At 36.8% G+C, this 23,650-nt stretch overlaps 1 protein-coding gene across 2 annotated transcripts in view; it reads left to right on the top strand.

Annotated features, from left to right (window-relative positions):
• Nucleotides 1-1,751: 1,751 nt before the first annotated feature.
• rai14 (retinoic acid induced 14) overlaps nt 1,752-23,650 on the top strand; it is a 47,785-nt gene continuing 25,886 nt past the window's right edge. Inside the window, exons 1-6 of one of the 2 annotated variants that reach the window (XM_055179403.2) lie at nt 1,752-1,887; nt 1,966-2,067; nt 2,723-2,794; nt 18,113-18,243; nt 22,988-23,076; nt 23,174-23,238. In XM_055179403.2, coding sequence (XP_055035378.2) covers nt 2,759-2,794; nt 18,113-18,243; nt 22,988-23,076; nt 23,174-23,238 — 321 coding nt within the window. In that variant the 5' untranslated portion in view covers nt 1,752-1,887; nt 1,966-2,067; nt 2,723-2,758. Of the gene's footprint in view, nt 2,068-2,722; nt 2,795-18,112; nt 18,244-22,987; nt 23,077-23,173; nt 23,239-23,650 lie in introns of both variants that reach the window. The other variant, XM_055179402.2, reaches the window with a different exon arrangement.

Genomic DNA, 23,650 nt, shown 5'->3' with positions numbered 1-23,650 from the left:
ACATGGTGAACTGTGCAAACCTTTGGGCTCTTTAATGAGATTTTTTGAGCCTAGGAAATCTTATGATGAAAAGCTGACCCTCATCCCACTGGTTTGTGACATACATATTGGCGTTGGTGCATTATTGCCAGCTCAGTGGAATCTACTGCCCATGCAACTATAGTTATTGAAGTGTGGTGTTGGTTTCTGTCAACTTTACCCTATTTATAACAAACCATTAATAAGTAAAAACCAGTATATTGGTAAATGGTGATGTGTTTGGAACAAACAATATGAAACAAAGAAAACTGTTTTCCTTGTTCTTCTTTCTTGGAGAACTAAATAAATATGCAGAATCAGATGCTAATTATTCAGTATTGTGTAGGCTGAAGTTTTTTTTTCCTTGGGGCTGTGTTGATTGTAATATGTTCTTCATTTTAAATAATCTATTCATAACAATGCATTTGAGTTATCTAAATACACTCTGTAAAAATGTATTGTTATTCTCATTTCTCTGTCACTTGAGGCAATATAGACCACCAAAGCAAAGACCCACCACATCAAAGAAGCGTAGGATGGTTTTTCTTTTGGTTTTGTGTGACCACAAGCTATATGCCGTGCTGCTGGTCAGCCTAGTACTTTATACTGTAGTATCACCACAGAGAATTGTAAAATGAAAGCCACAATTAAACAAAAAAGTAACAATGCTTTTTTAGATTAAGACAGTGATCTTAAAACAAACCTTTATTTGCCCTAATGGGAAGTTTTGGAAGAATCTGCATTCTTTCAGTAGCAAATTCCTTTTTTAAGAGAAATTCGAAATTTTATTTGTCACATACACAGTTATACTGCATGCATTGCATATACAACCTGTAGTGAAATGTAAATCATCTGGGATACATCTATAGACTGTGAATAAAAAAGATTAATAAATATGATGAATGAAAGATTTTGTATGCATGCTGTGTAATGCTTTGAGAGGGAACTAAAGCTCAGTTCAGTGGAAAATATGAGGAGGCTTGGAAGAAAAATTACACAAAAAACATGCACAAAGCTGAGTCGAGGCCATGAGAGAACTCTAGCAAATTTAAGCCTATGCTTAATTATGGGAGGTTTGGTTTACGTCGCATTAAGAGCATCACTTTTGGCCTCTGTTGTATGTTTTCAGGGCTGCAGGCTATGTGGTAGAGGTTATAAGGTTAAACTTGACCGCCACGCGGCGCTCTCACTCGAGCACAGCTGCATTGGGTTGTAGGTCACTATCGAGTTTGTCCTCACGTTTGGCTTTAAACCCTGAGGACACTCATGGTCCCCAGTGAAATTAGGCTACTGCATATCAGTATGTCACCACTTCTATAAACAGCATACAGTAGCTACAGGATCATACAGATATTTGCTCTTGGGCAATCGCGGATGTTTGTTAATCCTGATATGATAAAACTTGTGTATTTAACATGCCATTACGTAACCATGGTGACAATTTCTGTCATAACATGTTCTGTGTGGGAAGCATCCAAAATATCTGTAATCGGAATCTGTAAAATTGTTGGCGAACACTATGCATAGCATTGAAAAAAGTGTGAGGTAAATAAAGCACGTCTAGTGTATGCCCATATATTCAACTTGTTGGAAGTTTAAACACGTAAGAATACTAGATTATAAATAATAAAATAAATTTAAAACAAAACATCAGCCATGAAGACCTTTTAATAGTTTAAAGTGTCTCACTTTATTTTATGTATCTTTAATGTACCATATAAATTCATAAGATTCACAATAAAATAATCCACAGATATGATACAGTAAACTCGGCAGTCACGAGGACACCTCGATGGTGACGTCACTCTATCTGCCCGGGGAACAATCAGAGGCAGCGCGAGGCGAGCCCCGCTTGAATGGATTTTGTCGGTGAATAACTTTGCTGCTGGTTTCTTTTCATTAGCCCACTTTTCACATTTACAACCGTTTTGTTGTTATATCCAACAGTCACTTAAATGTGTCTGAAACACTAAATGCAACTGGGAAAAGTCTGTTAGCAACAATCCCCTGAGGTCTGTTTGTCTGTGCGGCTTAACTTTTGCAAAGTGGGTAAGTGCAGAAAGCTTTTATCTTTTCTTACACATTTTAACATAGTTTTCATTTTTACATGAAAACTTAGTAGAAACGTGTCATGCAGCGGTGTAACGTTGATAATTTTTCTACGCTACATAATAAAGTGTATTTTCGCTACATTTACGTGCCAGTTTTGTTTACAATCATCATTCCTGTCAGCTATAACTGGACACAGTGTTGCTATTGTTTCTCATTGAAGCGCGCGCTTCTGTCCTGTTTGCTTTTCTTATCTTGTTGGAGGCTTCGCTCCATCTAAACATTTCGGTTTCCTGAGACTTCCCAAGAAGATCCAGGAATACCAGTGAGCACTGATTATGTGTATTTTTGGATATCAGTAAGAGTATGGACTTCTCACACCCTCTTCAACATTTTGTACAACTTTAAACACGAAATGCGTTAATACTGTAATAGTCACACAGTAGTCTACACATCTGATTCAAGCATAGTGAATGGCAATAACACAGCTACTGTAACTTGATCCATCTCTGTGTTTTGCCTCCAAAGATTTCGTCCGAGTTTTTTGCCATTAATAACAGTGCAGTGCTGATTCTAGTTTCCGCTGTATTAAGCTACAGTTTGCTTTGGAGTGTATGTCTGTGTGTGAGACTTACCAAAGTTTGATTTTATCCAGGACTTTTGGGATCAGCTGAAATCTGAATGGACTAATATGAAGAGCCTGAAGGCAAAGTTTAGGAAGAGTGACGTAAGTACAAATATAACTTGACCTAGTGTCCTTCTGATGATGAAAGAGATTTGAGAAGTGAATAGTGTTGGTCCTAACACTAGATATAGATATATAATAGATATAATCTAATATGAGCCACACCGTATCTTCACATGTTTTTTATGAGAACTATGTTTTGGATTCCTCTGTGTTCATTTATTTGAAATGTAAGGTGATACTTTGTTGAGTTTTTTGAGGACATGGCAAGTGAATGACTCACAATCAGTCACAATGTCTGAAACTTTAGTTTTATGACTGACTCATGACTGGGAGTATAATCTTAAAACTGCGAATTGCCTCACTGCCAAATAAAGGAAAAAAACCCAGGAACTTCCTTCCACCAGATGTGATTCAGCAGTCATTTCTAAACCAATAGTACAACATCAGTTCCAGTCTACAGTATAGGAATGTGCTCAAATGAGACGTTATTGTATTTAATTGCATGTTTTGGCTTGCTAAATCACTACTGCTTACGCTGAGTAAGCAGATAATAATAATTGTGAAATTTTGTGTGATCATCAAACCACCGCACTAAGCAGGGTGTTTTATACTTTCTGCCAACCTATGGTCACGATGGCATTTTCAGCAATGTACATGTTAAAACCAATCTCACATAGCCACATTCACAGCTCATTATAATGATGATTTTTCTTCTTGTATGGAGGTTGCAATGTTTTTAATGTTTAGTAAATGGTGGTGTAGGTTGCACAATCATTTGGTTGCCTAGGAACAATGCTTTGCCATAATTGTATAAAGATATCAAATCGCAATGCCTGGCATTTGCTGAAGCATTGCAAAGCTGTCTTTGTGTGCACACTTATTTAAGATGTTGTAAATGAAACTACACCAGAGGATTGTGTTGTACTGTTGTAAAAGTAATCGAGTCGTTTGTTTAGTTGTTATTCAGTTTGTTTGATTTGGGTAAACAAGAAACTCTAAACACCCTTCGCCAGTGTTTGTTTTTGTTGCTTTTAGCTGCCTTTTATCATCACTTCTGCTTGTAGTGTTACTTGTAACCCATATCATCACCAATCAAGCATCTTGTTTCAGTACTTGGCCATAAAGGGTGTTCTGTGGAAGAAGAGGTGATTACAGAACAAGCGAAAAATATCCTCTTGATTCTATTTTAGGTTTTGTGTGTCAGTTCACAACTGGACAGGAATTTTCATGTAAGGCCAGACTTTCATTCTTGAGCAGAACAGGGGATCAGAGCTGCCAGGATAAATACTTATAAGACTAGCTCATTGCCAAGTTCTTGTTATAGTGATATTACTCTATCAACAGTGTGTTGTTACCGTATTTGAACATTCATGGCGTACCGGCAACAGAGCAATGCACAACAGAGACAGAGAGAGTGCTATTTGCATGTTGGCATTCGTGGCATGTTCAAGTCAAAAGTATCATAAAATCCCTTTTTTAGGCCTTTTATTCAGGGTGGCATAAAATTCCTCTCATGTGTAAGTTTAAAGTTACATCAAGAACAGCTTGCTGTAGAACAGATGTGTTTTATCTTAGTGGGATAGCAATATTATTGGACTTCTTTCATCCACTTAAGGGGACCAAGAATAGACCTTTTATGCAAACAAACCAATTGCAGACACATAGCTAATTTTGTTATGTTAACATGACGAGAACTGGCTTTTATCTGCTCATGGACTCACTTGAGAGTTGGGCATATTTTACTGCAGGGTCTGCTTAAGTCATTGAGAAAACATTTGGAAAAGCTGCACTACTACTGCCCAAAGTTTTTAAGTTTATGCTCACATAAGACTATAGATGTTAGCCAACAATGTACTAAAGGCTTACATTTACATTATTGTTAATAGGGTTTCTTATTAGGGCTGTAACGATTTACCGTGCAAATGCGCGTTTTCTCGATGAATGAATTTGAATGATTTACGGTGAAATGCCGCCACATCCACATTGATAATGGACTTCTTACTGACCAAAACGCCATAGTACACGCACAAGCTGCACATGAAACACAGAATCGTGATGCAGTGATGCAGATTCGATTTTAGACAGGCCTTTTTAATGGGACGTGCGATATATTGTTACAGCCCTATTTCTTATTGTCTTAACTTATTAAATAGTTACAGTAAATTGAATACAATGCAACAAATTAGGGGTGCACTGATATATCTGCCGATGATGCTTGCTGTGCTTCTCAATGAAATACGGTGAAATGCCGCTACATCCAAAAGCCAGGGGGCGCTCTCATGCAGCAACTCAATATGCGCTGTAGACGAAGAACCATACACACGCAGCCAGGAAATGGCTTAAGGATATATTTATATTTGCTGTTCTTCAAACCTTTTCAGGTATTTGCTTGATAATAAAGAATATTTATAATGATTATGTTTGATGCTTTTTCAAATGCATGTTATATACGACTTAAACTAACAGTGATTTCCGATTGATAAGGACTTACTGATCAAAAACCATATTACATGAAATAGCTGTGAATAATATAGGCTGTGCGATTCAGAAAAGTTATCGGCCGTGTATTATTAGTGTATATCTGGATTTATCAGAGCACCCTTACAAAAAATGCAAAATAAATATTGTTTTTTTATGTATGTAGTGAAACTTGGCTGCATGCATTGTTTCCTTATAGCAAGGGATTACATATTGCATTTTATCAAGACAAAATAGAGAAGTGAAAGTGTACCAGCGGTATATTCTTCAGTTTACTAAACAAAGATGTTGCTAGTTGTCCACTCCACATTTGTAGTTGGTTATATGTAGGAAGTTGATAATAATGAAAAGGGAAATAAAAATGACCTTGATAAGTCTTGAGTTGTGTTTGTTAGTTGTGTCATTTTCCCTTCTGTGGTTTTCCTTGGCAGGGTTAATAGATAATTGTTGACTAGTGTTGAGAGAAGGCATAATTTAGCCCACTTCTGGCTATTATATGTAACACTTAAATTGAATATTAATTCCAATTTGCAATGTTAATGTGAAGTAAAACCTATTATGAAACAAATGGTTTCTTTACTGCCAAACCTTTTCTACTGCCAAAAGTCAATTCACTGCAAGGCTCCCAGCAGACTGGATTGATCTTATCTGGAATGCAGTCATGTCCACAGCACTTAATTAGTGTCCCTACTCCAGCCCTTTTGTGCATTAACTACAACCTTCAGCATGATGAAACCCTCTCTGAAATTTATCTCGAGCTGTCAAGGAAGATAAGAAGTGATTTTACTCCTCACAGAGAACTTGAGACTGCATGAAAACTTAAGGGCATCAAGGTTTTGTTAATAGTGTTTTAGTTTCACCTTGGGTCAGTTTATCTATTCTGGGAAAAAGTTACTTGCGGAGGAGGGAGGTACGGTTGTCTGGATGGTGATAAGGTTAGCAGTCCTCTCGGTGCTTTGAAAACCTTGTTGAATTACCTCATCAGTAAGATATGACTGCCAGGGGATTAAAAACAGGGTCTCTGCCATGTGAGGGTAAAACACAGAAACCTTTCTCACACTGTATGACCTCAAATGGTAGAGGCTAATGTCTCCTTCGCGTTATTTATTTTGTGGGTTGAATCAGAGTCTATGCTATTTCACAGGCCTTGTAGAAATGTTCACAGGCATGTGTGCTAAAGTGAGGTTACTTTTGCATGACAACAATTGTACAAAAAAACGGAAAAGAACTAGAACTACACAGAAACGCAGAACTATTAAAGCAACTAAACTCTGTATTATGGGTGCCAGGCCAGCAGTTACGTTGTAAAGAAGTACTATGCGCCTGCGCACATACACATTCTTCTTTAAGCACAGAGTATAGTCAGTTGTTTACTTGTACGCAAACGTATGTGCAACGTATGTGGTTGAACGCACAGCCTTGCAAAGTATAGTTTATGTACACTGTACACTCCGTATGTGTACAAAGACGTACCATGCATTCGCATTGCGACAAAATGCAATGCATCTCCTCCTGGGCTACATACTACACTTCCCTGTAGGTGCATGCTGTATGTGAAATTAAAAAAATCTGACAGTGCGTATACTCTTCACTTTTCTGATGATGAAAATTGTAGGGCTGGGTATTGTTAGGAATTTCACAATTCGATTCGATTCCGATTCTTGTGGCTTCGATTCAATTGGATTCGATTCAATTCGATATTGATTTGTTTGCTTCAATATCGATTCAATAATAAGTACATACACAAGTAATTAAGTACCTACACAAGTAATTAAGTACCTGAGTAGCCTATATTTTAATTTTAGCTTTTAGTGCAAACTTGAACGGAGTGCAGCTGCTGTTTGCCATCTTGCTGTTTTGGTAAAGCGTGTTTTGGTAAAGTGTGTCTTGTACAACGCTGAACGCTCTCACTAGAGCAGGGCTATTCAGTTAGTTTGTCATGGGGGCCAGTTCATGAAAAGCATCTCAAATAAGGGGCCGAAGATATATCAGTGATTATGACTACATTTATATTTAAACTGCATAACAACAAAATCAGTGCATTGTACAATAGGCTTTTTCTACAAACATGTATTTTCAAACAGCATACAACAAAATTAGTGCATTGTAAGATGTCAAAGTAGGCTTTTTCTACATCCAGACATGTTCATATGTTGTATTTTAAAACTGCATAACAACATAAGTGCACTGTAAGATGCTTTAATTTACATATAAAAAGGTAAATAAGAGCCATATCACACTCATTTAGAATTTAACTTATTTACTCACTTTAGTACACATAACAAAATAGTTTACATTATGTAACATAACATTGTTTTATGCTGTTTTTGTCAAAGCTAATTATTTCACTACCTCTATTTAAACTACAACAGCCATCTTAATAATTGGCAAACATTAGTCTAGCTTCTAATAAGAGAAATTATACTTTTAGATTTCGCTTGAGCAGTAAAATCAGGTGTATGTTTGTCAGTAGATACGCGTTCAGTGGTGCAGGTGTTGGGCGCGATGGGTGATTAACTGTTACTAACCGTTTCAATGCGTTTCCTTTATTAAGACATCTAATGTCATTGTGGATAAGCAAGTCATCATTGAGCCGACATATCAATGTATATGGAAATACAAGGAGTTAAAACAGCCATAGAGTCCGTGGTCTCACCACTGTCGCGTCTTGATATGCGGGCGCGAGCGGCTCGCGGTAGACCAAAGCGCGAATATATACACGTGACACAGCTGCTCGCGCCAGCCACGTGACGCGCGCTCTGCATCTCATGCCGTAACAGATGCACGCTCATCAACTCGTAACTGTAGGGCCCGTTGTCCAACTACATTTATTTAAATTCTACATTTATTTATTCTAGAGATGTCTTTTTCACAGACTACATAATGGGCCGGATCAAATTACCTCGGGGAGCGGGCGCTAGAGTGTTGCCCACCCACAGCGCCGCCACTGGCCGGTAGGCTGAATCGATTCATAGGATTTGATGAATCGATATTGAATTGAGGAACACATAATTGCAATGCATTGATGAATCGATATTTTTACCCAGCCCTAGAAAATTGTGTCACACACACACTGTACGTGGATCCTCGCGCACATGTGACTATACTAGACCAGTGGTTCTCAAACTGGGGGTCGGGGCCCCCAGGGGGGCCGCGAGATGGTGCCAGGGGGGCCCCAGTTTTATGACATTTTATAAAATACATGAATTTATCATGAATTCTGTGTAATAAAAAAAAATAAGGCTACTAACCAACAGCACTACGTTGTATAATTTCATGTTTTGTTTAATGAAAATGTTACGTTTTAGAACTGTTTTTGTCATAAATTTTCTTTGGGGGGGGCCGTGAAGGAATTCACCGTACACAAGGGGGGCCGCATGCTGAAAAAGTTTGAGAACCACTGTACTAGACTATAATTAGGGCTGTGCCAATACATAGCGTTCCCCATTAAAAAGACCTGTCTGAAATCGATTCTGAATCGCAAGGCTCCGATTCTGTGTTTCATCATGCGCAGCTTGTTGCATGTACTACGGCTCTGTGATCAGTAGGAAGTCCTTATCAATCTAAAATCACTGAGTTTGAGTCGTTTATAACGTGCATTTAAAAAAGCAACACTCGCCAAACAGAATAATTCAAAATATTTTTATTATCATGAAAATACCTGAAACAATCTGAAGAACAGCGATATAAATATTCCTTTAGACATTTCATGGAATAGTGTTTGGTATGCTACTTCTTCTGTGGCACAAATGGCGTTTCTAAACGAGAGCGCCCTCTGGCTTTTGGATGTGGGGGCATTTCACCGTAATTCATTTAAATTCATTAATTGAGAAAACGCGCATTTGCACTATTTATCAGCACAGCCCTAACTATAATAGCCTACCGTATTTTCAGGACTATAAGTCGCTTCGAACAAAAATGCTTAATGAAGATAAAAAACATAATTTGCAATGGACTACACGTCGCATTTATTTAGAAAATTATTTCACAAAATCTAAGCCGAAGAAAACGCATTTAATCTGGAAAGACAAGTTATTTATTTACAAGATTTATTTACACGTTTTTTTATTTAAAAGATACACAATAGCATACAAAACATACCTGGAAGGCTGAATAGGCTAAATCAGTCTCTTGGTTCATATATGTCAAAATTAATTCATACTGATTTACAATTCACGCCTGACTCAGAGCCAGCCAAACTATGAAAGTGCGACTTATAGTCCGGAAAATACAGTATATACTTTGGCCTTTAGAGTGATAAATACAAAGATGACGAAAACATTTAGCAATTTCGATGGACAATGAGGTACACTCTTAAAAATAAAGGTGCTTCATAATGCCATAGAAGATCCATTTTTGGATGCATGGTCATTTACACAAAAAATAACAGAATTGTTTTAAAAAACATGCACTTTGAAACATGTTTTCAAAAGTTTGCCGGACCCCAAAACACTTGTTGTGTAAGCGAACAGCTAAAACGCATTGTTTCCTGTTTTTTAATTGAAACGTGGTCATGTAAAATAGGGCTGCACGATAAATCGCATGTGATTGTCATGCGTAGTTCACTGACAATCGGGACAATTTCGCATTAATTATCGCGGACGTATTGCCCGCGATATGTATGCGATATGGCACAGCTTGTCAGTGAACTACGGCTTTGTATATAAAATGCCGCTCTATCTGAAAGCAGGTGATGGAGATTTACTACTAATCAGGGAACCGGCATTACCAACGAGATGCGTGTGATATCGCATGCGATTTATCGTGCAGCTCTAATGTAAAATGCCACTATAAAAACACAAGGATGACCCCTTCCCCCTCGCCAACTTACTGTATTAAACTGCCTTAATGCTAATCTCTTTATCCTTTGTCATAGACTGACACCTTTCATACGTACAGTCGATCGCTGCTTAATTTAAACCTTAACAGGACTGTATCATGGTCTACCCTGATCACGGGTTACTGTCTAGTACCATTTCCTAAAGTAGGCTGCCTTATAAATAGCACCTTTTATTGACAGTGCCAAGTGTTTATTAGGTTGCATATGTTTGGTTGTGCCAACATCAAAATAATTACTAAAAATAATATAGCTGAAAGTGAACTGTCTGTTCGAAACAAGTTGCAAGATTTTATCAGATTGAAAAATTCATATCACATTTTACAAACCCTCTGTGTACTCAGTTTGTTTACAGCAGTATCATTCATTATGTCAAGTACCAATCACAGCTAAGCAGATAATCCCAGAAAATGCCCCAGACAACCAATCAAAGGCAATCTGGCAGCAGTGTGGTAAAGCGGATGAGAATGGGCACAGCGTGTATACTTACTAAGAAGAGGGTTTCTGTATTAGCCTAGACCCAGCTGCCCAGCTTCTAGAGATTAACTAACGCCAGCCCCAACACATCTCTCCTCTTAACCTCAGAGACGGAGTTGACATTAGTTGCAATTGCTGAACAGCACACACATGTGTCCTTAAACTGGTGCACTCAGTCTGCTAACCTTGGATAAGGTGCACTCTAAGAAACTGCTGTTAGATAAGTGTTTGTGTGTCATGTTTTACGAAAATGAAAATGTTTTTCAAAGTGAGTTGAGAAAATGTACTTGCCATAAATATTTCTCACTGAACTTGCATACTTGCGACAAACAATGTCAGTTGCTGTAGTAGGGATGGGCAAAAAAAATTATTTTTCAATTAATCATTTTTTTTACGTGGTTGATTCAAAATCGATACTTAAAGGCCACTAATCAATGTTTTTTTCATATTTATTTACTGCAAACATTGAACATAAGATTAACGTTAATCTAACTACTAGTCTTCTCCACTAGTGTCACCCTCTTTTTTGCCTTGCGCGATGTTACCAAGGAGCGAGAGGCGTGCATGTCATTCATTCATTCGGTGTTTAAAATGGCGGTTTCAGGTGCTTCGTCGACATTGATGCCATCTTCACATACAAAGTCAGAGGTATGGAAGCATTTTAGATTTCGCAAGCAAGACGACGACAGTTTTGTGGCTTTTGATTTTTTTTATTAATTACCCACTTGTAAACTGCTGTTCACTGTTCTTTTTTATAAATATAGTATTTGTATTAAATCTATATTCATTGAGTTGAATTGAGAATAGAGTATAAAAATCAACTCAAGAATCCAAATAGAAATCGAATCGACTTGATAGCCTGTGGATTGAAACCGAATCGACTTGATAGCTTGTAAATCAAAACCTCATCTATTTGATAGCTTGTGAATCGAAACCGAATTAATTTGATAGATTGTGAATGGAAACCGAATTGATCTGGAACATCTGAATCGATACCCAGCCCTATGCTGAAGCATCATATACTGTAAGAGTAGAAAAACCACAAAGACATGAGATAAAATGAGAAATTTGATTTTCAGAATTCAAGTTTAAATGCAAAAATTTAGCATTATTTTTTTTAAGGATGAATTTAGTCAAATATGATAATTTTCAGACTTAACAACTTAATCTATGTATGGCAGATCTATGTATGTTTGTTTGCAGAACCTTTAAAGGAATATTCCATTTTCTTAAAAGAAAAATCCAGATAATTTACTCACCACAATGTCATCCAAAATGTTGATGTCTTTCTTTGTTCAGTCGAGGAGAAATTATGTTTTTTGAGGAAAACATTGCAGAATTTTTCCCATTTTAATAGACTTTAATAGACACCAACAATTAATACTTAACTCAACACTTAACAGTTTTTTTCAACAGAGTTTCAAAGGACTATAAATGATCCCAAACGAGGCATAAGGGTCTTGTCTAGCAAAACGATTGTCATTTTTCACAATTAAAATAACAAATGTGCACTTTTAAAGCACAACTTCTCGTCTAAATCCGGTCGTGATGCGCTAGCGTGACCCCACGCAATACGTCATGACGTCAAGAGGTCACAGAGGACGAACGCGAAACTCCGCCCCAGTGTTTACATGTGTTGAAGAAAGAGGACTGTTCCTACGTTGTTGTATGTCAACTGATACTAATTAATGTTTTTGTGTAAGTTTATTGTTTATCAATGGTAAGCAAATGTGCTTTTTATATATGTAACACGTGACCTCCCTACGTCACTACGCATTTATGTTAGGTCGCGCTGGACCGGACCTAGACGAAACGTTGTGGTTTAAAAGAGCATATTTCTTATTTTTCTTGTCAAAAATGAGAATCGTTTTGCTAGATAAGACCCTTATGCCTCGTTTGGGATCGTTTATAGTCCTTTGAAACTCCGTTGAAAAAAACTGTAAAAAAAAGTGATGAGTTAAGTATTAATTGTTGGTGTCTATTAAAGTCCATTAAAATGAGAAAAATCCTGCAATGTTTTCTTCAAAAAACATAATTTCTTCTCGACTGAACAAAGAAAGACATCAACATTTTGGATGACATGGTGGTGAGCAAACCATCTGGATTCTTCTTTTAAGAAAATGGAAAATTCCTTTAACAAGCCATGTGGTTTTTGGGTTTTTATCTAGTAAGACTATGCAATACTCTACACCGGAATACTTCAGGCAGTTTCAGCTGTAGTTTAGGTGAAAAGATGCATTGTTTCATACAAGGTTCATATGGTTGACATTAGAAGATCCTGGTGTTGTAACTACTCAGTTATTTCCCAGCGCCAGAGATACTTCCCCATATATTATTCAGATCTGCTATATTGTGGGCTTAGACAACATCTTTGTGATTTAGTTGGACCGCTGGTCCAGCAAATTGTGGCAGAATAGTTATTGCACAGAGATTTGAACTTATATGGTGTGCCCATTTCTTAACTTTTTTAACACCATGGAGACTCACTAAAATATCCAGGTTTTGTATGAAGAAGGTGGTTTGTTGGTTATATGACTGTAGTGTGCATTTATAGCGTGGGAGGTGTACAATGGTTCTTAATGTTGTGTGAAAACATGATAAATGCCCCATACTTTGGGAGCTGCAAAGTGACTTTAACAGCTGTTGTTATTTTACCAAAACCATAGACGTGAATCTGAACTGAAGAATTTCTCAGGTTTCATATCTCTCAAACCGCTCTCCACAGTTTCGAGCTGAGCATTCAGACCATGCTAATGGTAAAACACTGAATGGATATCCAGAGCCTTCTGTTACAAGCACGCTCTTCCCTGTTCACTGGGGGTTTATCAATATGCCATATGTCTGAAAATCTAATAATAAGATTAAGAGGAGGATTAAGTCTTTAGTGTACTTTCACCCTCCTGAACTGGCATGGTTGGATGGACAAATACAGTTTGGACAAATTAGGTTAAGATTTAGGATAGGAGTACATTTTGAAAGGGGTTTGAAAATTTAAAGCCTAAAGTAGCTTTTTTCATTTAATAATGTCATGTAAAGTTACTAAAATCTTTCTTTCTTAATTAAGCATTTCATTTAGTTATGTCATTATCTTTTATGTTGTAATAATAAAGTAATTTTTAGAGTTCCAAATGTTTTTCTTACAAAGGGATGTTCTTTTCCAAGGATTTGTCACACTAAAGTGACAATGTAATTTGTCATCCTAGGAATAAAAAACAAAGAGAAGTGAACCAAGTTTCATCGGTACAACGAAATGTAATGGCTGAGATGCAGAACATTGTAAGAGCCAAGCTTGAACAGACAGGCGTGTGATAAGAGGTCATAGTCCAGTCTTTTCTCAAGGTGTTCTGCCTCAGCTTTCGAATTCGAGAAGCCATTAGTTTCTAAGCCAAGCATTCAAACAGCTAGTTCACATGGTCTAATGTGGTATATGAGTATTTGATCCAATTGGCTTATGTACAGGAACAGGCAATGCAAACCCATTCATCACAAGTAAGTTTTCTGTTCTGCGCATTTGGCACACGTCTTGTACATGAAATCCAAAGAAAGGCCTCAAGTTTGATTTAGCATTAGGGCCCGGTATAATGAAAACATTAGGCATGACATATCAAGTACAAAGGTCACAACTTTGCAACACACCTACATTGTCTTGCAATCTTTGAAGAAACGTTATCTAAATATTTATTTTATTTGTGGGATGTTAAGCAGACGTGTATGCTTAGATAAAGCAATTAAACAGTGCAGTACATAAAAGCCCCTTTGATTAAATTATGATTGTCTTATATGTATTAACTCTCAACATCAAAATATTTAAATAGCCTTGTTCTGTCCTGGTTAGTTAACTGCATATGTTTATGAATAGATAACACAAATTAAAATGAAAACTGTTTGATGTAAACCACTTGTTTTGCTTCTAGCCCTATATTGCTTGACTGAAGTTGACTTTTTATCAGATTAAAATGCTTACTCTGAATGATGGGCGGAGGTAGTGTTTGTGCCATGTGTGTCTGTTTTCCAGTGGTTATTTACTCCTACAGGCTCTTTTGAGATAATGTTAAGTGTTTCCTGTTTGTGCAAAGACCCACCATGACAAAAAGAAAATCTCTGGCTTATGGCTGAATCTTGCATAGTTTCTTTAGAAGGTTTAATGTAAGTTCTCAATATGTTCCAAGTTTTTAATGTGTTACAAATGTCACATCATGGCAGTATTCCCACAACCAATAATATGCAAATCTGTGTGGTCAATAATGATAATTTTTGTTTATACTTTATAAAACTGAGACGATATTTAATCGTTTTTTTAACCTGATTAGGAACACTGTGCCGTACATGGCACACCCCCTCCCTTGCACGTGAGGCTGCATAAATGTCATTGTAAATTTGAAGCATTAAATCTTCAAAATATACAGTCATGCGGCACATCGTTTGAAAGCTTAGACTTTCGGGATTCCATTAAGCGCACACACAATGCATCATATGATTTATAGCAGTCATAAAACTGTAATCTAGTTGTTAGTTACCTGAACCGGGCGGCGCTGATTTAGGATATTTACTTACCTTCAAAATCTTCCCTTTATCCGCTTCGGTGAAATTGTCCAAAACAAATTGTTCATAAATCCCCAAAAGTCCAAGAAAATAGAATATCCAAGCCTTTTAATCCAAAAACGATTTCTTCATCTCACAATCTTGAAGCTTCTGACTGAATTACGACATAAATAGTGTATACAATTAGTTCACTAACGGACATTCGTTCGAATTTCACTTTTCATTCACGATTTATAATGAATATATTCAGATGTCACATTTATTGTGCAACGTCTGAGGAACAAATACGCCCCCTTGTGGAATTTCAGCCGTTCCATTAGAGGCTACAAATGTGCAAACTAATAAAGTTAGGTATAGTTTATAGTAATTCTAAAAATGAATCGCTAAAATGTTAAATGTAGAACAATAATGTACTTGGATTTTACTGGAGCTGTTTTAAAGGCATGGCAGTAACTTTTGGCATGCTTGTAACTATCTAGCTGTGTGTCTTTGCATGCAAGTTCAGCAAGCCCATCATCTCGTCTACAAATAATACTTGACTTGCAAAATGAAACAATTATCTAGATTTAGTCATCAGAGGGAATTTCACAGAGGCATATTGATTTTCTAGACTCCTCTGTGTTGAAAATGGAGTATCAGTCAATACATTTTTTTTAGAAAATCACTGCTAATGCTGTTTGAGTGCCCTTAAATTGGGTGGCATGGAGGCTCAATCAAACTCTGCTTCTTTACAAATGCCTGTCTTTTACAAACGTTTTTTTTTTTGTTTTGCGGTTTGATTTTATATGGCATTAGCTGATTGCAGATAGTAGGCCAAAGTCAAACAGTTACTAGAAATAGTGCTTGGTTTATTCTGGGTCGTGTAGTATTACATACACTGCATTTTAAAAGTAGTAACAGCCTCTGTGTTTTTGTCGACTGACCTTAGCTGGCTGCCTCAGTGCCTCGCTTTTGCTTAACTCGATTGAAAGCAATTACCGTGTAGGTTTTTATTGAAATCTATCAGCCTTTTCAGTACTTCTGATTTTTAAAAGTGTGTTTGTTGCATTGTCAAGAACTTTCAAAGAGGTTTTCAGTCAAAAGCAAAAGTATGTTCTGTACTTTTCTGTAATAATGCACAGCTCAGTGACACATTTTTTTTATGTTTTCATTTTGGTAAGCTTTGTTTTAGCTGTGAATAAGCCCTTTTAAGGAAAGTAGTTCTTAAGTTCCTGTATTGCCTGTGAGGTACAAAAGAACTGGAAGAACGATTCATGCCACAGGCATTTTATTCCCTCTGGTAGGGCTGTAAATTTTAGGTGAAATTCAGTTGCTTTTATTAGTTGTTACATATGCTGCCTTTGACCAGCTTGTTCTTTTGTGTGGATATGTGGGGTCAACATGAGATGCTTAAAAAAACACATTAAAAACTTTGCAATAATATTTACCACCTCATACTTGCTTTAGATGCTGATCAAGTGGCTTATGGTGCCATTGGGTCAGGTTTCATTCTTAAAGGAACAGTATGTAAGAAATGTATATCAATTAATCATAAAATGGCCCTGATATGTCACTAGATATTAAGAAATCATTTTCATTTCAAATACTTATATCACTGACAACAGTTGTCCGGCCAGGATATTGTCATTTAAAAAGTGGAGTTGCAGCCCTCAACTGATGTTTATGTTGTCATTTTCTGTATTGGCCACCAGTTGTGTGATTGCAGTACCAGTTTTAGCCACAAGTTTTGCGATTGCAATACCAGTTTTGGCCACAATCCTACAAACTGTTCCTTTAAAGTTTGTAGGGTGAATCTTTTCTTACTTTTTGCAGCCATAGGTGTGTTGCTGTGATGTAATTGCATTATCTTTTCATTTCACTTTCATTTTCTGACAAGTATTGTTCTTTGAGTTTAGCTTTTTGTAAGTGCTCATTTTTCAAAACTTGCCGGTAAAGACAAATGTGAAAGCGGGTTAAGGACAGGACTGTATGGTTGCATTATGGTTGGTTCACAAGCTGAGGATGTTGCAACCGTGAACTTGAAATTTTAATAAAACAACAAATAATATTACATGACTTTAAACTGGTGTATTTTTACAAAAAGTTACAAAACCAGATTCTATATATTACAGAAAGGAGTTTCATATTAAAGAATGTTAAAGGGACACTCCACTTTTTTAGAAAATATGCTTATTTCTTCAGGTACCCTAGAGTTAAACATTTGAATCTTACCGTTTTGGAATCCATTCAGCTGATCTCGTGGTCTGGCGCTACCACTTTTAGCATAGCTTAGCATAATCCATTGAATCTGATTAGACCATTAGCATTGCCCTAAAAATAATCAAAGTTTCGATATTTTTCTTATTTAAATCTTGACTCTTCTGTAGTTACATTGTGTACTAAAACCGACAGAAAATTAAAAGTTGTGATTTTTTTTAGGAAGATATGGCCAGGAACTGTACTCTCATTCTGGCGTAATAAACAAGGGCTTTGCTGCCGTACCATGGCCGCAGGAGGCGCAATGATATAATGCAGTGCCCGAAAGTAGTCCCCTTAGTATCTTTCAATGGCAGGAGGTTTTTGGGAACTGCGTAATATCATTGTGCTTCCTGCAGCCATGGTACGGCAGCAAAGTCCTTGATTGTTACGCCAGAATGAGAGTATAGTTCTATAGTTTTTCCATTTTTTTTGTACACAATGTAACTATAGAAGAGGAAAAATATCAAAACACTTTGGTTATTTTTTAGCGTGATGCTAATGGTCTTATCAGATTCAATGGATTATGCTAAGCTATGCTAAAAGTGGTAGCGCCAGACCCTGAAATCGGCTGAATGGAAAAAATAAGTGGAGTGTCCCTTTAACGTACCAGATTCCATACTCATTTTTATGTATATAACTACAAAGTACTGTATGGGCACAACATGTGACTTAAACAAAAACATGAGGTCTTGTTTGACTTGCAATACTAGTGATAATACTTTTCAGCATTTTTCTGTTATTTATGAATGATGTAATAATAATAATGTAAACTTTTTTCTTTATAGACCCATGAATGGAACAAGAATGATGAGCGACTCCTCACTGCAGTGGAGCATGGGGAGGCTGACAAAGTCACTTCCCTCCTCTCGAAGAAAGGAGCCTGTCCAACTAAGTTTGACAGCGAAGGCAAATCTGCGTGAGTACCGGGAACTGTGTATTGCAGAGGTTACATTACACGCTCTCTTTCCTATTGATCTAAACATTGACCTCTATTTTCTGCAGTCTATTTGTGATGTGCATAAAATGTGTTTATAAGTGTTTAGAGTAAAGAAGAAAAGAAGGGGATTGTGTTTTTTCATTCTTTCATCAGTGTGTTTATGTAGCAGCGGAAATTAAATGTTAACCAAACCAGTCATCCATCGTTCGCATGTCAGCTTTTTGTTACATTACAGTTATTTCAGCATTAATTTCCCCTTTTATAATTATAGGCGCACAGATGTTTAGATTTGAATGCTTCAATTTGTTTATGCTGGTCATCCAGTTTAAACATTTACATTTATGCATTTAGCTTTTTTTCCAAATCCATTTGCAGTGCATTTAAGTTGCATTTAATTGGTTTGTATGCTCGTCGGGAATCTAAACCATAGTTTTGGAATTCCTAGTGCCATGGTCTACCAGTTGAGCTGCAGGAACCAATTATAATGTGCAATGCAAATTTTTGGGATCTAAACACGAAAGCTGGTTTTATTGTTTTTATTCACCAACTTTGTGTTGGTGTGACGTTTGCTCAGAAAATGTAGAAAGTGTTCCTAATTATATGTTTTAGTAGTTCAAAGCAGTTTGTCTGCTGTGTTTCTTTGTCTTGGCAAAGACAAATAGGATTATGTTTTATTGCAGCCTGAACCTGAATAATTACAACTTTATGTCTGCATGTTTAAAAAATATGTTGTAAAATGAATTCACCAGATTTAGTTTGCCAGAAGGAATGTTTAGTTTGCTTTGTTGTGAGTTATGTGTTTTTCTTTCCCTTGTTCAGAATTGAATAACTTAATGCAATATCCTTTAACTGGATTTTGATGTAAGATGCAATTTTGATGCCCATCTTTTATTGTTAGGTGATTGCTAGATTGTTGTAGATAATTCCTTATAAGCTTAAATTTAAAAGGTACACCCCTAGTCTCTATGATATTTGTATACATGGATATTATGGCTTGGGTTCATCTTTCAATCTTAATTTGTCTGTTAAAGGAATAGTCAATTTTCTTAAAAGAAAAATCCAGATAATTTACTCACCACCATGTCATCCAAAATGTTGATGTCTTTCTTTGTTCAGTCAAGAAGAAATTATGTTTTTTGAGGAAAACATTGCAGGATTTTCTCATTTTAATGGACTTTAATAGAGCCCAACACTTAACACTTAACAGTTTTTTTCAACGGAGTTTCAAAGGTCTCTAAACGATCCCAAACGAGGCATAAGGGTCTTATCTAGCGAAACGATTGTCATTTTTGACAATAAAAATAAAAAATATTCAGTTTTAAACCACAACTTTTCGTCTAGGTCCGGTCCAGCGCGACCTCACGTAAGTGCGTAGTGACGTAAGGAGGTCACGTGTTACATATATATGAAACGCACATTTGCGGACCATTTTAAACAATAAACTGACACAAAGACATTAATTTGTATCATTTGACATACAACAATGTAGGAACGGTCCTCTTTCTCCACACTTGTAAACACTGGGGCAGAGTTTCGCGTTCGTCCTCTGTGACCTCTTGACGTCATGATGTATTGCGTGAGGTAGCTGGCGCTTTCAGGACCGGACCTAGACGAGAAATTGTGGTTTAAAAGTTTATATTTTTTATTTTTATTGTCAAAAATGACAATCGTTTCGCTAGATAAGACCCTTATGCCTCTTTTGGGATCGTTTATAGTCCCTTGAAACTCCGTTGAAAAAAACTGTTAAGTGTTGAGTTAAGTATTAAGTGTTGGGGTCTATTAAAGTCCATTAAAATTAGAAAAATCCTACAATGTTTTCCTCAAAAAACATAGTTTCTTCTCGACTGAACAGACAAAGATATCAACATTTTGGATGACATGGTGGTGAGTAAATTATCTGGATTTTTCTTTTAAGAAAATGGACTATTCCTTTAAGGTATGAGCAATAGCAATAGTCATAGCAATACCCACTAGTTTTTTATGCAATCCTGCACCGCATCAGCTATGACAGACAAACAGGAACGTTCCCATGAGCCACACATTAGAGATGAATCGTTATAAATGAGCTCCAGTGAATGGAGAGCAATGAGCTTGATCTCTGTACTATGTAAATAATGAACTCCAAAGCTGATGACCTGAATGAGTCTCCAGTGTTCTGTATGAGGATGACTTGAGCGGAAACGTTCTCATAGGCTTACAATAAATCCTTATCTGCTCATTTGAGGAGTTCATTGTACTGGAGTGCTTGTTCTCCAGAGGGTCCACGAGCCAGAGAGGCGCACATAGAACACAGAAGCTCAGTATTTCCCAAACCTCATGTGATTTGGTAATCACATGCTCTGATGACCATGTCATTTACCTTGTGAAGTATTGTGAGAGCATCATCATATTATTATCATAGAAATTCATAAGTTACGTATGTGACCCCGCCTGTGAAACGGTTATTTTTTACATAAATGTATAAGAAAAAAAGATTTGGTGAAAAGTTCACCTTGATATCTTTAATACTGACTGAGTAAGGCCATTTGATGAGATTTAATTAATTTCGTTCTCGAAAATTATGTTTTTGAGAATTTTCCAATTAAAAACAACTAAAATATTTAACACTGAGGCACAATTTAACCATTTTTTCCCGGTCATTTACCTTGTGAAAGCTGAGATTCTCCAAAATGTCTAAAAAGCAGAAAAACATTAAAATCATTGTACCAGGTCGCACACTGAATACTCGCTTCAGTGTCATATTCAGACTCGGAATTCATAATGAACCAGCATCCAAAAAATGCATTTTTTTCAACATGTCATGCAGCAGCTTTAAAATGTATTGGAAATATGATGGTTATGTTTTCTGAAGTTGAGCTGTTCCTGGAATTTTGGAGATGACGTGAAAAATATGTGAACTGAAATAAGAACCGGGCTAAAGTCGCAATATTTTGCCTTGCCTTCCACTGACCCGATTGTCACTTATGTGATTTAATTTTATGGTCTGTTTTCACTTTCTAATGAAAGATTCATGAAACGAATGATATAGGCCTAAGAATCATGTGTTTCTGTATCTAAAGTGAACACGACTTTAGCCGGGGTTTCACGGGTGGGGTCACATATTTAGTAAAAAAATTTCATGTAGCTTTATAGGATACATCTCCTAAATCAAAACACTCTGTCCTCATGTCATTTCCAATCCACATGGCTTTCTTTATTCCATGCATGCAGCACAAAAGATGTTAGGCAGCCACAGTCACCATTAACAGAAGTATTAAGGGGACACTCCACATTTTTGGAGGGTATGCTCGTTTTCCAGCTGCCCTAGAGTTGGACATTTGTTTTTTGCCATTTTGGAATCCATTCAGCTGATCTCCGGGTTTGACGTTACCACTTTTAGCATAGGTTAGCATAATCCATTGAATCTGATTAGACCATTAGCATCGCGCTAATAAATAACCAAAGAGTTTCAATATTTTTCCTATTTAAAACTTGACTCTTCTGTAGTTACATTGTGTACTAAGTCGGAAAATTAAAAGTTGCAATTTTCTAGGCAATATGGCTAGGAACTATACTCTCATACTGGCGTAATAATCAAGGACTTTGCTGCTGTAACATGGCTGCAGCAGGCGTAGTGATATTACGCAGTGCCCGAAAATAGTCCCCTTGGTTACTTTCAATAGCAGGGGACTATTTTCAGGTGCTGCGTAATATCAAAAGTATCGAAACTCTTTGGATATTTTTTTAGGGTGATGCTAATGGTTTAATCAGATTCAATGGATTATGCTAAGCTATGCTGAAAGTGGTACAGACAGACCCGGAGATCGGCTGAATGGATTCCAAAACAGTAAACATCAAATGTTTAACCCTGGGGGAGCTGGAAAATTAGCATATTTTCCAAAAAAGTGGAGTGTCCCTTTAACATCAACATTTAAACCTGTTAACTGCTGTTAACTGCTAAACTATATAATAATAGGGAATGTTCCAAAACATTTTTCCCTTTTTGGGTGCTCTAGAAGTTTAGGACTACTGGGGTGTTAAAACTGAGTTTACTACTACTACTACTACTACTACTACTACTACTACTACTACTACTACTACTACTACTACAACTCCTACTACCACAACCACTACCACTACCACTACCACTACCACTCCCACTACTACTACTACTAAATAAAAATAATAATTGATAAGTTAAACTGTCAGGTACAAATTGACTTTATTTGATTTTAACCAACATAAAGATTTTTGAAGAATTTTGTTATAGAGGGAAAAGTTCCATATTGCAGGCATCTTAAACAACGAAAATAAGTTTTCATTTACTCACCATGGTATTTTCAATTCCACATAGCTTTCCTACAGATTAAGAATAGTATTGTTTCATCACTGTAAATTTAGACAGTTTCCTAGGTGACAGATATTATTCACAGTTACTTTTTTTATATATTCATAGGTCTGAGCCAGTTCAGTATTAACAATTCTGTATTCTATACTATATTTTGAATGCTTCATTCTTGCTTTGTGCTTCGGTCATTACGAAGAATGGAAAAGAAACAGTGTAGTGTAACTTCTTTACACCCCATTGCTTTACTATTGCTATAGGACAAACAGCCCTACTTGCAGCATGTTGTTGGCCTCCACTTGTCTTTTAGCTATTTACGGTATAAAACCTACCAAAGTTTTATCATTTATAAAGAACCACCAGGGAAAGTGTTTACCACAGTTTGTCTTCTCTTCTCAGTCTACATGTTGCCGCTGCTCGAGGTCAAGCCGAGTGTCTCGCAGTCATTCTTGCTCACGGAGCTGATGTTTCTCTGCAGGATGCTTCAGGTTTGTTTAAACAGTACAATTATGGTAAACATTTTTTCTTGCATTACGTCAGTGAATCTTAATGAGAGAAACTCATGTTTTTCCCACTTCACTTTAGGTTTTACTGCTTTACACCATGCTGCCAAAAACAACCATCCTGAGTGTGCCAAAAAGTTGATGCAGGTAATGCGTTTCAGGCATTCAGTTGTGTTTCCAGGACTCTTATTTCTCCAAACGATGAAGCGACAAGCATTAGTTGTATGCACACAGATGGACTGAATGCTAATGAAAGCAACAGCCATGTGCATCTCCATGTTATGTGTGTCAGGTTTTTCATAAACCAACAATTGCACAGCGTGCCTCCTGAGCACGGCAAGTGTTTCATGTTTGAATATGTGTGTAGGCAGGTTGGGGCGTTTGAAGACCCCAGGGTCTCCTGATGCACCTGTTGCCTTCTATAGGCTTTATTGTGGGTGGCTCATGTTTGGCTTCATCTGATTCTAGGAAAGCTGCACATATTTCACTGATGTTTCTACAAACTGTCAGCTCTGATCACCAATGGTTGCTAATATAGATTTTAAGGCTTGTCAGTTGG

The sequence above is a fragment of the Misgurnus anguillicaudatus genome, chromosome 9 (assembly GCF_027580225.2).
Source record: "Misgurnus anguillicaudatus chromosome 9, ASM2758022v2, whole genome shotgun sequence".
NCBI classification, from domain to species: domain Eukaryota; kingdom Metazoa; phylum Chordata; class Actinopteri; order Cypriniformes; family Cobitidae; genus Misgurnus; species Misgurnus anguillicaudatus.
The sequence above is the reverse complement of the archived record's forward strand: the minus strand, read 5'-3'. Positions and strand labels throughout refer to the sequence as shown.